This window comes from Arvicanthis niloticus, chromosome 11, assembly GCF_011762505.2.
Source record: "Arvicanthis niloticus isolate mArvNil1 chromosome 11, mArvNil1.pat.X, whole genome shotgun sequence".
Classification (NCBI taxonomy): Eukaryota; Metazoa; Chordata; class Mammalia; order Rodentia; family Muridae; genus Arvicanthis; species Arvicanthis niloticus.
Genome location: NC_047668.1, coordinates 18,032,073 through 18,049,335, shown reverse-complemented (window position 1 = coordinate 18,049,335; position 17,263 = coordinate 18,032,073). Strand labels below are relative to the sequence as shown.

Genomic DNA, 17,263 nt, shown 5'->3' with positions numbered 1-17,263 from the left:
TCTTCTTTGTTATTTTATAGCATCCTTTTGAATTTGAATAGTTATCCTGTTTCATTAAGAGTTGAAAGTATGTACAAAGCAAACAAACAAACAAACAAACAAGAACAAAAAAACAAACTCCCTAGTTTATAGATAAGAAGTCCAGAGGAGACTTGGATTTGGAATTTTGACAGATGCTGGCATAGTGAAGTTAGGATACGTCTTAGTAGTGGACTCAATACATTTTGTATGATGAGACTGGCATACACATTTTGGGCACCTAAGACAGAGTGTAACAGTTTGCATTTGGAATGCCTATTGAGTAGTCCTGTGTTGATGACTGCCCAGCTGGCAGACTATTGGAAGCTATAGGAATGTTAGGAGAAAAGGATCAGTTAAAAAAAATAAGTCACTGGGGACATGCCTGAAAGTGTACATTTGTATTGAATGCCAATCAATCAGCTGTCATGAAGTGAGTGATACTGCTGAGCTGTGAATTCTTGGCCCTGGTGTTCTGCCTCATTGTAGACCCAGAGACAACGGAGCCAAGTGAGCATGGACTGAAACTCTGATACCGGGAGTCAAGCCATAATCTTTCCTTCTTTAAAGTTCTCCCAAATATTTTGCCGAAGTGAAAAAAATCTGGTTTCTTCTAGATTTGCTCTCTGAATTTCCATCCCACTGGTAAGAACTAAACAGTTATGGTAACCGTAGAGTGACCGTAGAGGCCATACTTCAAAGCACACCATTTTCCCAAATCGAGACCACAGGCAAGTGATGCATGGGCCCTTGGGACTACACAGCAGTGTTCTTGCACACGGAATTGTCCAGTCTGAGGAGTTCTCTCTGGGAGAAATCTCATCCCACTGTCTGTGCGAAAACACGCATGGAAGTTCCATTTTACCCATTCAGCATCAGAGTGATCTTGAGCAGTATGATTAACCATCTAAATCTCGCCGGCCAGCGGTGGCCCACGCCTTTAATCCCAGCACTTGGCAGGCAGAGGCAGGCGGATTTCTGAGTTCGAGGCCAGCCTGGTCTACAGAGTGAGTTCTAGGACAGCCAGGGCTACACAGAGAAACCCTGTCTCAAAAAAAAAAAAAAAAAAAAAAAAAAAATTCAAATTAAAAATAAATAAATAAATAAATAAAATAAAAACCAAAAACCAAAAACCAAAACAAAAAAACCCAAAAAACAAAAAGCAAAAAAAACCCAAAAATCATCTAAATCTCTGGCTCCTTTCAAAGCTACATTATCGAAATTTCTGGCTTAAATAAGATGGAAATCTTAGTTTTAATTTCTCACTAAAACTGGGGTACCATGCACTACAGTATGGAAAACTTATTCCACTTGAGAAAAAAGGTGAGAATTAAGCTTATAGATGAGGTAAAGAATGACAAAGACAGGGAACTTCAGAATGGAACAAGATATTGCATAAATAGGGGGAGAGATATCCAGATGGCAGGGGGATGCTTATGAGAGAGGACAGTGTCATCTGAGGCACACAGAAGCAGCAGCTTCAGCTCACATTCTGTGTCGAGGGGGCAGAGAACAACTCACCTTCACATTTAAGGCCTTGACGGACCAGCCCCCACAGCATCTCTCCACAGTGATCACAGAAAGCTGGGGCTCTGTATGAATGAACGAAGAGAGTGTGGGGCCGGATCTGGAAGTCTTCAAAGGTAGCTGAAGCTGCAGAAAGAGCACATTGCAAAAGAGATTGAATGGATATACCCACCTGCAAACAAGCATGCCAGGCAATAGGTGAGGAAGCAGGGGGTGACTCTGAAAACTAAGTTATGGAAAACCAGCCATGTGTAGTGCTGCATATTTGCAATCAGCATGTGGGAGGTGGAAGCAAGAGGATCTAGATGGTATAGAGTGTACTGAGGGCTAGCTTAGGCTACATGACACATAGTCATCACACCTTACAAACCACACAGAAAATGAGACGTAGCATGGCTTGTACTCTCAGTCATTAGGGTTTATTCTGAAATACGATGTTATGCTTGGTGACACAAAAGCCTCTTGCTTCTCTTTTTCTGCATGGCAATCGTTCACATTATTTCAATAACAGTAAAATGCTAAAAGAAAGGACAAATGGCATGATAGGCAATCTACTTCCTGCATAGCTGATATTAGTCGAAAGTATTTTGTTTTTCACCCCTAGTGAGGAGCTGCTGACGGTTGGTTACTTCTGGGAGAGAAAGTCCATTTCCTTTAAGCATCTGGTCCCTGGTGAGTTGACCATGCTCCAGAGGATGACTCACACCCGCGAATTTATGGGGATCACGGATCAGAGGTCATGAGGCTGGGAAGCAATAGGGGAGTAAGGGTGAATCTGGGAGGAATCAAGGAGTGGAGAGGAAGTAGACTGGGATCAAAATACATTGCCTGCTTGTATAAAATTCTCAAAGGATTAATAAAAGCATTATACTAAAAGTATTTTGCTCTTCCCCTAAGGTATTCAAAAGCATTATTAAAATAAAAAAGTGACAGACTGAACTTAAACACTGCAGTCAGATAAGACAAACAGTATGAAGAGGAACATTAAAGTGTAACGGGAGGAGAGAAGTCTGATTACATCCTTCTGCTGACCATCTTCTTCTTGGAGGGACAGAGATGACACATGAAAACTGAAACCAACATTAAAAGTGCAACCTCTAAATAACCTGGAAGCTTCTTCATGAGATCATCAAGAAGAAGGATTAATAGGCATGGACCAGTCATGGTCTATTCTGAGAAAGACATGGATAAACTACATGCATGATGGAGGGCCCTTTTGTTATTTTCTAAATATTATCTATTTTATGAAGTATGCATAAAGACAACTAATGCACATGAGTTCAACTATACTGTTCTACATACATTTTTATATTATAAAAGTGGCCCATGTTTCCATTATTGCTCCAATTAAGATAAAATGAAAGACTGCTAGAGTTGCATCTTTCAGTCTTTGCAGTTGCAAGCTCATGTTCAATGTTCACTAAGGCAGACAGGAGAGCTGCAAGAACTACTGACATCACCTATGAGACAGCACACATAATCACCATGAACCTCAGCTTCTCCCTCCTGAGGGGAGAATGGTTGCATGATCCTGGTATTCTCTAGCCCCTTAAAATCTGAATCTCCACTAAGAATAGAAGACAATCCAGGAGGCTTCATTCCTCAGGTTTCATACCTAGTAAATTTTGGAGAAAATATATTGCAAATCAGAGAATATGTTGATTAACAATATTATTGACAATTCTTTTCTAAATCAATCAGTAAAAATATGGTTATGATTCAAGGTACCTAATTATACATTGGTGATTGGGTTAAAATGTGTGTAATGTGGAGAATGCTAAATTCTCCTTAAAATTGATCTCTTGTACTCACAAGTAATTTCCCCCAATACCATTAACGAAAACACCTGAACAGATTGTGCCAGTCGTTCACTCCTAGCCCCCTTCACCATCAAATCCACCCTTTCCAGGGCCAAACAACTATGACAATACTATGACAGTAATTAGTTGAATAATTATTGTAGTTTTCAAAATAAGAAACGCTAGAATTTGACAATACAAATAGCAAGCTGCGTTGAGACATTTTAGGAATTAATCAGGAAGAATATAAATAATTAAACTAAAGATTTTCAATGACACCTCCCCCTCTAATTTATGGCACGGAGATTTGTGTCTTTTTTGTTTTTTTTTTTAAAGGGGATTAACATTCATAAGCAGTTAGCACCCTTGACTTATGTTTAAATGCCACATTACTAAAGTTCAATTTTAATATTCTCCTGTTAATTTTAGAATAATTAAATACATTTTTAAAATAAAACTACTAAGCATGGTGAGGTTTTGCATCCATTTGAAATCAAAGCACAACATCCATTCATTATGAATTTACCTGTTCTGCACCCTGGGGGAAATCAGCATTAGCTGAGCGTATGCATGCGGGCTTGCCTAATCACAAAATCGCACTTCAGAGATAATCACCTAGCACAGGCAAACAAAGTGAAGGCTGCAATTCCATTTCATTTAAGTTTTGGAATCAAAATGGACAGATAAGAATAGGAATATTAGCATGTCTAGAGATTCCAAGAAGGGAACAATGAACCTGTCATAATCAATCAGCCGACCTAAATTAAAACGATATGACAGGGAAACAAACGGAGCACAATAGGCCCTCATACTGGTATTTGTGTCTCTTTGATTTGCTCTATTCACAGTCTATTGTTACACTCCAGCATGCAAGAGAGGAGAAAATGACATGCTTTCCTTAGTCACTGAGCGTTTGAAACAGGTAATTGAGCCAAAAATCTTAATATAATCAGTAGTTCTTTACAGGTTCATTATAAATTGTTGGACAAAATGGACTAAACTGGTTAGCAGTACAGAGAAAATGAGGCTCCTGAAGCAAAATAAATCATCTCTGGAGGTCAAAACTATTTGCATAATAAAGTAAAACAATGTCAGATCTTCCAAGATTTTCAGTAAATTTTTTAACGGCTATTTTGGCAATTTGGGAACAGTATTAACTCTTTGCAGCTGCGACAGGTTGGGACTGATATTCGAGACAGATGCAATTAACATGCTTTAAAAGACCATTTTATTTGATGTTTTCTTACAAAAAAAAAATCTAAGATGCTGATATTGTTACCCCACTATATACATGAGAAAACTTGAACAGAAATGAGGGTAAAATCTGGGCAATGTAGAATCTGGACTCAGCCAGTCTCAGAATTGTACAGACTCAGTTATCACACCTTACTATTTCTTTAAATATGAACTATACAAGTTTATCATCATTGAAAAAGATTCTTGAAAAGAGTATCATTATACGTGGTGGAACACGGCAGTCCCACCAATACAGAGAAAACAGGAGCTGTTCTAAGTTCAAGGTAGGCTAGTCCACTCAAAGCATTCAGGCCAGCCTGGGCTAGATAGAAAATGTTATTTCCAAAGACCAAAGGGAAAGCTGGGCACTGCAGCCAAGTGTGACATATAACCTCAATACGTATACATTCTTGTATCAGAGGCAGTAAAAATGCTGGAGAAACTAAAAAATTTCATTTCTGTTCTTTATCAGCCTTTTAAAACATATCTTGCACAAAGTTTCTGATTTCAAATCCATCATATCTAATTAATTCAGAGTTACAAGCGGTAATTGTGCCTAAAAAACAATGGTGATTCGTAGTTTCAAATGAGTTGTAACTGGTGCTACATGATAAGCCATGTCATCACTCAGGACCAACGCTTTGAGGGTTCTCATAACTCTGAAGATATCTTCTTCCTTAGCATATAGACTATTTAAAGAAGCATCTGAATACCAGTACCCCATATACATTCACACTTTTGCTGTATTAGTCTCCCCATCCTCAAACATAACTGTAACAGACATGCAAAAATCGTTTGCTACTTGCTGTTTTCCAGGTAGGATGGCTTCACTCTACACCATTTTAAAGCATTTGCAAAGACTCAAACCATCAGAAAGCCTTTATTTAGATCCTCCAATACTCCTTTGCAGTCACTACTCACAGTTCAGTGCTAATCACAAGCCTTAAATGTAAGTTTTTCGTGCCCTCTAAAGTCTATCCACACAAGTGTTAATGGCCTAAAACACGTGATTTAGTATCATGCTTTGGATCAATTGATCCAAAAGCCTACTAGGCAATAATTGACTGAAGAATGTTATCTGTTAATGTGAGGTAGGACCAGCCTCATAAATAATCAGAAAGTGTATCAGTGTCAGTAGAGAAAAAAATTGTGAGTTCTTGAGTCTATCTCTGAAGGCACCCTACACTACTCTGCAGGATGGGTAGTTTAAAACACAGAGAACAGATAGGAAAAGGGAGAAAAATATATGTACATCTATAATAAGATTATCTTTTGTATAATTATTCATCTATAAGATTATCTTTTGTATAATTACTATGTCTTCTTCACCTTTTTCTGGTTCACTGTAATGATGGTTAGCTAATTCGATTCCAAACTTCCAATGGCACACGAAGGATGCCAAGAGATAACTCCTGCATCCAAAGGACTGGGACCTGTGCCTCAGTGATGGTAAGATCACACCTGGGCCTGTCTGCATGCTGCTCCCTCCCACGAATGCCCACAAATATGTCCTTAGGGGCTGGATAATTGTCCTTCTCCATGTCACTTCTGTTACAAATTCTCTCTTCATGCACACATCCAAACCTTGCAGAGTTTATTAAACCTGGAAACAGTAAGGTTTAGGAAGGACCCATAGCACCCCAACAGCAATATCATTCGATGAGTTTTTATTCAGCCACTTGCCATAATTATCTTCACATAGTTGAGAAAATAAAAAAAAAAAAATCATTTTCCACTTTTGAGTTAACATCTGATATGGAAAATATGAGTGAGGTGTAATGACAAAAACATAGGGTGCTATGAATATACCATGCCAAAAATCACAGCAACCATGACAACAACAGAACGTGTACTTAAAGCTACTGGTTAGGTGTCTCAGATAGTTCTGGAAGTTTTAAGTGTGTGACTCAACAAGAAAAGATGGAAAGCAAAGCTGAATATGTTATATTACATACATGTTCTAAATGTTCTTTTGAATAACCAACACAGTAATAAAACACTCACACACAGAGTTCTGCCTGGAATAGCATAATGTAATGCAAGTTAGCATCAGAAAACAACCTACTCTAATAAAGGGTAAACTGGTATAAACAAAAAGGAAATGAACTAGAGACAGAAGTGACCATGAAAGGGCAGGTGAGGGAGGAAAGACAAGGAGAAGGCTGAAGAATATTTAAAAAGGCCTTTGGGTAGCTTTTTATGTGGAGACATGGAAAAAATAGGAGCCTGGAGCCTGACCCACCACAGATAGGAATTCAATTCTTTTTTGTTGTTGTTGTTTTGTTGTTTTGTTTTTTTGTTTTTCAAGACAGGGTTTCTCTGTGTAGTCCTGGCTGTCCTGGAACTCACTCTGTAGACCAGGCTGGCCTCAAACTCAGGAATCTGCCTGCCTCTGCCTCCCAAGTGCTGGGATTAAAGGCGTGCGTCTCCACTGCCCGGAGTATCCTTAACTTTTAATGAAATCTTACTGTGTCCAGGGACCATTTTCTAAAGCCTTCTTCTAAAATATATTTATTAAAGTAAATATATTTTAATAAAGATGTCCACTCAGCACTATGTGGAGTAAACTCTGTCAACTTCCTGCACTTCTGCCCCCTGAGCTGCAGCTCCAGCGGACTGGGGCTGCAGACAAGGTGGACCCACAACTCAGCCCAACAGAACCCACACCGGAGCTCGAGCTACAGCCCCACACGCCCCCATGACAAAAATTGTAAAAGCCCAACTTTTCTCTATCTTAGGCTGGCCTTTAACTCAGGAATCTATTTGCCTTTATAAGCATAAATAAAACCCTCAGCTGAGTGGGATCTCCTAAAATCACCACTCCCTAAGTCTATCTCCTTCCTTAGGAGTTTTCCAACAAGTTGGCTCAGCGCAGGGCTTTTATTCCTTTAGATTCGTGAAGCCCCTCATATTATTCATATTGTATCCTTATGTTTTATATAGTTGAGAAATTATATATTTTCAAATTTGTATTTAGAGTTCTTTTTCCATAGCCTTAAGGGCTATCCCAGTATTTACCATTTTGCTGAGACATAGACACACCCTCAACTCCTGGACTCCTGCTGTATCTCATTAACATGGAATCATTACCATTAGCAGGAATGACATTCCTCAGAAGAGCCCTTCATTGCTAGTACTGGTTCCAGAAAATATGTATATTATTACACCAAGAAGCCTTAAGCCCATAGCAACCATCATCACTCCCGGAGGCTCATATCAGGGGCCCTGTCCCAGGGGCAGGATACGTATCTCTCTGTCCCTTCCAAGGTCACACCAGGCTTGGCATCTGGTAACTTTAATTTCATTTTTCAGTGACTTGAAGTTTGTAATCATGTAAGCCTTTCACTTTCTTCTTTAGAATTACTCCAAAATATTTTATATTATTTGAGGTTATTATGAAATGTGTGGATTCCCTAAGAACTTTCCCAGTCCATTTGTCATTTGTATAGGGAAGAGGTACTGGTTTTTAGTGAGTTAATTTTGTATCTAGCTATTTTCCTAAATGTGTATATCAAGTTGTAAGAGTTTTCTGGTGAAATTTTTATGGTAACTTATGTATACTATCATCTGCAAAGAAAGATGTTTTGATTTCTTTCTTTCTAATTTGTATCCCCTTAATCTCTTTCTGTTGTCTTATTGCCATAGCTAAGACTTCAAGTATTATTTTGAAAAAGTATGAAGAGCATGGAAAACTTTGTACTGTTCCTGATTTTAGTGGAATCGCTTTGATATTTCTCTCCATTAAAGTTGATATTGCCTATGGATTTGCTATAAAGTGCCTTTATTGGGTTATGTTCCTTGTATCCCTAATCTCTCAGATCATTTTTTATGAAGGAGTATTAGATTTTTGTCAAATGCCTTTTCTACATCCAATAAAATGAGCATGTGGATTATTTTGTCATTCTGTTTGTTTATATGATTGGATACATTTATTGATATGTGTATGTTAACCCATCCCTGGCATAAAGCCTATTTGATTATGGTGGATGATTTTTTTTTATGTGTTTTTTGGATTTGGTGTATAAATTAACTCCAATAGTTCTCTAATGAGTTTTTGTCTAGATGACCTGTCTACTGATGAGAATGAAGTCTCCCACTATCCCAGTATGATAGTTAAAATGCAATTTAGTCTATAGTAGTGCTTCTTCTACAAACATGGGAACACTTGTGTCTGGATCATAGTTGCTGTTGAGAATTGCAGTGTCTCTTGGTGGATTTTTTTCTTCTGTGAGTATGATGTATTCTCTATCTCTTCTGAGTAGTTTTATTTTGAAGTCTGTTTTGTCAGATATTAAAATGGCTAAATCATCTTGCTTCCTAGGGTCATTTGCTTGGAATATCTTTTCCACACTTTTACCTTTGGAAAATATATATCACTGATGTTTGGGTGTGTTTCTTGTATGCAACAGAAGGATGAATCCCATCCCCTCCCCCACCACACACACACACATTTTGTTAGTCTCTGTCTTTTTATTGGGGAATTAACATTGATGATGATTGATGTCTATGTGCTGTGGTTTTGATTCCTGTTACTTTGTTGTAGTTGTAATAGTTGTTGTTGTGGGTGTATGATTAGTCTTATTTAATTTTGGTGGTCTAGGATTATTTATTCCCTTTGTTTTCTCAGGTTCAGTCAGCCTTTTAGGTTGGAGGGTTTTTTTCCTAGCACCTTCTGGATTTGTAGATAGATATTGCTTAAATTTGTTTTTATCATATGACCTCTTACTTTTTTTTTTTTTTTTTTTTTTTTTTGTGTCTGAAAGTTTTTCTGGGTATAAAAGTCTGGGCTGATGTCTGTGATCTCTTAGACTCTGAAACACATTCCCTCCAGGCCTGTTGGGGTTTCAGAGTTTCCATTGAGAAGTCATTTATAAGTCTAATAGGACTGACTTTATGGGTTACTTGATAATAAAATTATAGCAGCCTATACATTTGATATTAATGATGAATTTTAGATATAAAATCATATTGAGATATTTTTAATGGATCCCTATTTTTTGTTATTGAGGTGACCTTCAAATTAGAACAAATACTATTCTTTCATTTATTAATGCTGATTGTCATATGAAATCAATACAAATAACCAAGATTATAACATGGGAGTAATATTGCCCCAAACATCACTTTTAGATTAGATATGTAGAATATGATGATTGATTTTTTTTATTCCAATCTAGCATACAGGTCTACTGAGCTGTAGTAAACATAAAATGTCTGAGACTTCCTATGCTCATTTACAAACCATTTGGCTTACTTCATTGGCTGTCCACTCAAAATGTCAGTCTGTTTATTTTCTTAGCATTTTTCTTCTTTACAGCTATTGAAACACTCCTAGAATCTAGATCTGATTCTTTCATGAGTATTGTCTACCAAGCTATGCTTTTCTCCCCCATGCCCCTCCCTCACCTTTCCTGCAAAACTAGGCTCATCTTCTCATATCTAGGCTAAACCAGGAAGCCCAGTTAGGGAAAAGGGATCCAAAGGCAGGCATCAAATTTAGAGACAGCCCCTGCTGCCACTGTTAGGAGTTCCACATGAAGATCAAGCTGCCAAACTGTTACATATGTGCAGATGCCCTGGGTCTGCCTCAGGCATACTGCCTGGTTGATGATTCTCTATGAGCTCCTACTGGCCCAGGTTAGTTGGTTCTATAGGGTTTCTTGTGGTGTCCTTCATCCCTCTGGCTCCTTCATTCCTTCCTCAACTCTTCCACAGGATTCCCCAGACTCCACCTAGTAATTGACTGTGGGTCTGTGCATCTGTTTCCATCAGATGCTATGTGAAGCTTCTGTGATGACAGTTATGCTAGGATTCTGTCTGCAAGTATAGCAGAATAAAATTAAAGTGCCAGGGGTGCACTCCCTCACATGGCATGGGTCTCAAGCTGGACCAGTCATTGTTGGCTATTTCTTCAATTCTTACTTTATCTTTACCCCTTCACACTTTGTAGGCTGGACAGATTGTGAGTGGAAGGTTTTGTGGCTGGGTTGGAGTCTCAATCACTTCATTGGAAGTCTTGCCTGCTTATAGGAGATAGGTTTTCAGGCTTCATATCCATTGCTAGAAGTTTTAGCTGGGACCACCTTCATAGATTCCTTGGAGTCTCCATTGTCCTAGATTCTAGCTTTGTCCCAGAGATCTGCCTCCCAACCTTCTTACAATTGTCTTTCCCAGGCCTCTCTCCCTCTATTCTCCCCTCATCTGATCCCTCCTGTTCTTATACTCGCCCTGCTATTCAGTCCCCTCTCTCTGTTTACTCAGGTGTTTATTCCATTTCTCCTTCTAAGTGAGATTCAAGTCAACCCCTTTGGACTCTCCTTGTTACTTAGCTTTTTTGGGTCTATGGATTGTAACATTTAGAATCCATTTATAAGTGAGTGCATACCATGTTTGTCTTTCTGTGTCTGGATTACCTCATTCAGAATGATCTTTCTTAGTTCCATCCATTTGCCTACAAATTTCATAAAGTCATTGGTTTTAATAGCTTATTAATACTCCATTGTCTAAATGTACCACAGTTTCCTTATCCATTCTTTGCTTTTCGAACATACAGGTTGTTTCCAGTTTCTGTCTATTATGAATAAGGCAGCTATGAAGATAGTTGAGCAAGTGTCCTTGTGGTATGTTGGAACATCTTTTGGGTAAATACTCAAGAGTGGTACACCTAGCTCCTGAAGTACATTTATTCCCAATTTTATGAAAAATCACCAAATTGATTTCTAAGTGGCTATATTTCGTCCCCCAAATGAAATATTTTTAATTTGTTGTTTTATCGTTTTTCAGGGCTGAGAGGTACTTCTTCTTAGTACCTAAGACATCTTTGATGAGGTAGGGATTCAACTCAGTGTTGGAATGTTTTCTTTTTATGAAGTCCTTGATTTGACTGAACTCCATGTGCTATGGAAGTGATTGCAGGGTGGGAAGTTCCTTTTGCTGAAGACACCACATAATTGAGGCAAGGAGAAATAATGCAGGTCCTGGCTACGAGGCTTTCATTGTTGGCTGTAGTGGTTGGTGCTGGAAGATTCTCAATACACCCTAGGCAGGGTGGGGGGCAGTCATCAAAAGTTGTATACTGCTGGGAACTTGTGATAAACAACACGACTGTCCTGGCAAGATATTCCCACTTGCATAATAGTGGCCCAGATATTCTAGGAATAATAGCCACTTTCTGATTGGATTCAAGTTCTGATCCACAAGCCCACAAGCGAGAATTTTGCCTGGTGTCATTAACTGAGCCAGTAACATGTTTCTGGTTGGTCATGGTTGTACTGAAGAACCTTGTAGTAATATTTTTCTAAATAAAAACTAATAAATTGCCAGTTAAATTCTTATCTTTCTACTCAAAGATTAGTACATCTATCAATCCCCATCAGAGATACTTTTGTATAGTAGATAGTGATTAACACAGAGTCCCACAACTGCTCAACATCTAGGGAATAAGAGACTGTGGAATGTTTAGCTCTTAATGTGACATCTATATCATACTCCCTTCATAGAAGGCTTAGGAATTATCATGAAAGAAGGGTTGGAAAGATCACTAAGAGACAGAAGTGATGGGCATCTGCTATGAAACAATATTTGCCAGACATGACAGTGGCACTGGGTATATGAAGGGACTTTGGCCATGCCAATATACACAAGACCTGTGCAAAATCAAGTCAAACATAGTTACAGCATGTATTGAGTGATGGGTCAGGCCGGAACTAATGAAATCCCATCCCTAGCAGAAGAGCTATTGGCAGCCAGTGCTATTGAGTGTTGAGGAAGGAGCACATATGGGTAGCAATACTTGGATTTAGTGGGTGAAAATAGAAGAACACATGCAACTGGGAAGAAAAATGGAGGCTGAGGTATGGGAAAGAACTAGAGAGGAAAGAATGATAAGTGGGTTTGATCAAAATTCATCATGAATCTGAAATCTTAGTAACACATTTCAAGTACTATAGGTATCCATCAGCACAGCGCTTTCTATGTCAAGTGCCAGTCCCATTCATTGGCAGTGAGAGCTTCAGCAGAGTCATAAAGGATTCAGCAATAATTGAACCCTTTTGATCTGGAGGAATATTGGTTGGATTTCACAGTTTTGGGACATTTATGCTTAAAAACAGATATAAACATTGGTTTTATGAAAAATACAGTGAAACTTTCAAAAACCTGAAGTCAAGCTCGTAACTTGGTGCCTCTACATGCAAATATATTGGAAATCAGTGATGCTGTTGGTCCCAGAAAACCCCGTCGCCCTCATTTCTGTATAATACTGTACATAGTCTTTGTCTACAATCCTTTAGTTAGGAGCCTAAAGAGTAATTTGTATGCTAGTGTTCCTCATGTAAATTAGGTCATTATCCTTTTTAAAGGTATAAAATCTCCTGCACATGACGGCACTTTCTAAGCAGCAGACTTGACCTTTCGTTCCTCTGTTCAGAGGACCTGCAGCGCATGCACTCATTAGCTGGAATTTGACTCCATGACATTTTTACTTAATTTTCTTTTTTCTCGGTGCTAGACACATGGGGTAACCATTTACATTCTTTTTTGACCTGAGATGCTCTCTAATCTCTTTCCAGCTGTGGCATTTGTCATTCAGTCCCATCAGGATATGGTGACCCTTCTCTCCTTACTGCAATGCCTGACTATTAATTGATTCACATTAGAGAAGGAACTAGAAAGAGCCTTAAGGACTTAGCTGTATTCAATTAAGGTTAACCAGAACAGGGAAGGTAAATCCATTTCCTCCAGAGTGCAAATATTCTTTAAGAAGTAGAATGAACAAATAATAACAGTTCCTAAGTCCTTAGGTTTAAGTGCTGTTGGTTGGTAATAAAGACTTTCCTTCCTCTCCCTTAGTACTGATGGTCACGATAATACCAATCATTGAAATAATGATAATAACTGTAAGTCATACTTTGATACTTCTGATATCAAAGGCCTTATACTTAATCATTTTGCTAAGAACTTTGAGTAATCACTTGGCTAAAATGTTAAATGTTGCTAACTTAGCTATGTCCTCCATAGAGCTCAACAAGGAGAGTTTCACTTACCAAGTTTCCCAGAGAAGAGCAAAAAATGCAGAGAAATGAGACTTGTTATCCAAGATCATCCATTTTTAGTAACAGGAGTTAGAGCCCAGGCCAGCTCTGATACCATATCCCTGGCTTTCACCATTAGCATAATGCCCAAAAAGGTCGAAGAACGTTACTGAGAACAGATCTGGAAAGTTTTCTGTGAAGCCATTTGTAAGTTGATTCAAATTTGTAAGTTGCTTCTGATGGGCTTTTTAAATTTTTAACTTAAAACACTATATTTGCAGATTATAAGAAATTGATGAGGTGTAAAACACCTTGAATTGTAAGTACACATGACTTCATGCTACTAAGGGTGCATACATTCAGAGATGTTGTGGTCTTTGTTGTCCAGCAATCTGTTATGCAGTGTCTGATTAGGTTGATGATTTAGCAAACCATGAAACATCTGATAGAAGTATGCCCATGAAATGATCATGAATTATTACTATGTAAATGGCAATCCTACCAGAAGGGATGTACAGATTTGATGCAATCAAAGTAAAAATCCCATTGACAGTCTGCATTTGAAGAAGAGAAATAACAAAAAAATCTAAATGGAGGCCCAAAAGACCAAAGATTACCAAAGCAATCCTGCCCAAAAAGAATAATGCAAGAGATGCCACTATACCTGATGTTGGTTTATGTATAGAACCATAGTAATGAAAGCAACATAGTTCTGCGAGAAAAGAAAGACACATAGCTCCCCAGGATGAAATAGAGGACCTATATGCACGTCCATGCTCATACAGATACAGACGTGTGTTTTCCACAAAGATGTCAAAAATGTATATTCGAAAAGGAAAGGGAGCCATCTTGGGTGTTAACTGTAACCCCTTCATGAGTCCATTGTGAAAAACCACTTGACTAGGAGGAGCTAATACCACCATGAAACATTTATTAGGGGCTATTGTCTTGTGGTTCAAGAAAGGAGGGTGAGTAAAGGGTGGAGGCAAAGAATTGTTTTCTTTGTCAGATAGAATGGTGAGTCATTTTCCTAATAGAATACCACCTGGGCACCAAGTGTGGTTTCTAACAGTATATAGGAAAATTTCCCCGAATGCTGTGACTATATCCTAGATACTCGAAATCAGTAAATATAATGAGCTCTCCGTGACTTGTGAATTTTAATTTTTGTGAATAAATCTGTTGTGACTGAATAAGAGACTGTAAAATAAGATTTTTTTTTTTTACTTTTTTATTAGTATATTTTGTTCTTTCACACAGGTTCACTATATACATGTCCTGTCTTGTTTTTCATACCAGCTCTGACTCCATTCCTCCCTATAAATTTCCCCTCTATTTCTTAGTTCCGGTTTTATTCAGGGTTCCATGGAGTTTGATCAGGGCCATCTATGTTATCCTGAGTTTGGGACTAACTCCCAAGGTGTGATAAGCTGGCTAGTGTGAGTAGGACATGAACCTTCCTTCTCCTGGAAGTTATCACCAAAGGCTTACATTCTAAGGTGACTATCTCCAATGTTTGCTAATTATGAATGATTTTTTATAGGATGGCCCATCTCTGTTGATCTGCTGTGGTTTTAGCACATTTTAAATTTAGGTGTACACTATATTTCTAGATTATTATTTATGCCCTCCTATTGAGTTCTTGATCTTACAAACTTTAATTTTAAAACATCACTTTATAAAATATTTTATTTCAAGTAGGGTTATATATCTTTCCATTCTGTAGAACACAGTCTAAGACCCTGCTGGGTCCTCTTGGGTTGGAGATCTCCAGGCAAGGCAGCTGCCACTAAGCTGGTCTTAGCCCTTGGGCTCCCAAGTGCCTCTGAGAGAAGGGCCTAGAAGAGGGAGGGAGTGTTGGAGGAAACATAGAGGCTAGAGGGACTCGCAGCTGAAAGGGATTAGGGGGAAAAGCTCTGGCCACACCCCATGGGGTAGATGAGACTCTTGGTTGAGGCAACTTGCTTGGCTGGGTCTCAGCTGGCTCAGCTAGCTTGCTTGAGTTGGTGGGCTCCATGGCTGGAACGCAGAGGGGTCTTCAGTGGGAGATTAGATGGCCGTGCGGTAGTTGAAGGCCTTCTCCATGGTTCCCCATGGTGGGCCCCAATGACGAGAGGTAGTCCATGGTTTTAAAACATTTATTGTTATGGCAGAAAGTGGATGAAGCTGTACCACTTGTTTTCAGGACAGGCCTGAGGTTAAATACCTTTTGCAAGTAGTAGGAAGTTCTGGAAAGGAATGTTTAATTGGCTATACCCTCTGGCCTTTAGGTATCTCATAAATATGGAGATGTCTTGAGGCTCTGCAGCCTGTAGTCATGCCTTCTACCTGTGCTATGTGACCAAAGGCCACAAACCATTCTTTGGGAGGGGCTGTGGATAGCTGAAGCTAAGTGAAAGGAACCAGGGCCCAAGAGCAAAGCCAAACACCTACCGTCCCTTGCTGCCTCTCATAGACCACGGCTCCATGGGGGGGAGGGGGCATGATTGGGTTATAAAGTTAATTAAAAAATTCCAACAGAATTCTTCACAGATCTTAAAAGGACAATTTTCAGCATCATATAGAAATACAAAATCCCATGACAACTAAAACAAAATAAAAAAACTACTGAATAATAATAAACAAAAAAAACTTCTGAAGGTATCACCATTCCTGATTTCAAGCTATATAGCAAAGCTATAAGAATATAAACAGCATGGTATTGTGACAAAAACAGACAGTGTTCAATGGAATTTAATTGAAGAGCCAGACATAAAACCACATATCTATAGACACCTAATTTTTGATAAAGAACTCAAAAACATACGCTGGAAAAAAGACAGAATCTTCACCAAATGATTTTGGTCAAACTCAATGACAACATGTAGGAGAATGCAAATAAATTCATACTTATCACCCGGCACAAAACTTCACATTGATTCAAGACTTAACATAAAACTAGATACTCTGAAAGTAATAGAAGAGAAAGTAGATTCATTGTCAGATTAGCAGAGAAAAAGACTTTTCGAACAGAACACCATTATCACAGGCATTGAGATAAACTATTAATTAATGGAACCTAATAAAATTGAGAAGCTACTGTACTGAAAGAACACCATCACCTGGACAAAATGACAGCCTACAGAATGGCTACTTCTCAAAGAGACTACTGGCTAATTGTCCATAAGTATTATATTTTTTTCTAGCCAGAAAAAAAAAAAAAAAAAACCTATCAATTCTAGGTAGAAAGATAGCAAAGACAGATGGCATATCCTTGAAGAAGATTAAAAAGAAGAAGTATAAAAAAAGGAGAAAAGTTGAAAGGCAGTCTTCCACATATGGAATTTCTATTATGCATTTCATCTCCTTGAATGTCAGTGGGACGCATACCGAAGTGTGGTTTTACACCTGCTACATTCATGATTCAACTGAAGATAAACAAGCTACGAAAGTTGTTGTAGATGAGCAACAGCCGAAGACCACATAGAGGGTAAAGACTGGAGTGGGGCAGGAGATTAAAGGTTCTCTGGGCAGTCACCAGCTTAACAGCAGAAAATAAAACCAGGTGAACACTAAGAACCTCTACAGCTTCATTTCCAATACAGCAGCCACTGACAACATAGTGATATTCTTAAATTTAAGAGTAAAGGATTCCCTCTTCAGACATAAGTT

General features: G+C 38.5%; 1 protein-coding gene across 2 annotated transcripts in view; it reads right to left on the bottom strand.

The window, feature by feature from the left end:
- Positions 1–17,263, bottom strand: part of Prkd1 (protein kinase D1) — a 269,305-nt gene that overhangs the window by 77,361 nt on the left and 174,681 nt on the right. For both annotated transcript variants that reach the window (XM_034514444.2, XM_034514445.2), the window contains exon 3: positions 1,540–1,671. In XM_034514444.2, coding sequence (XP_034370335.1) covers positions 1,540–1,671 — 132 coding nt within the window. The remainder of the gene's footprint in view (positions 1–1,539; positions 1,672–17,263) is intronic.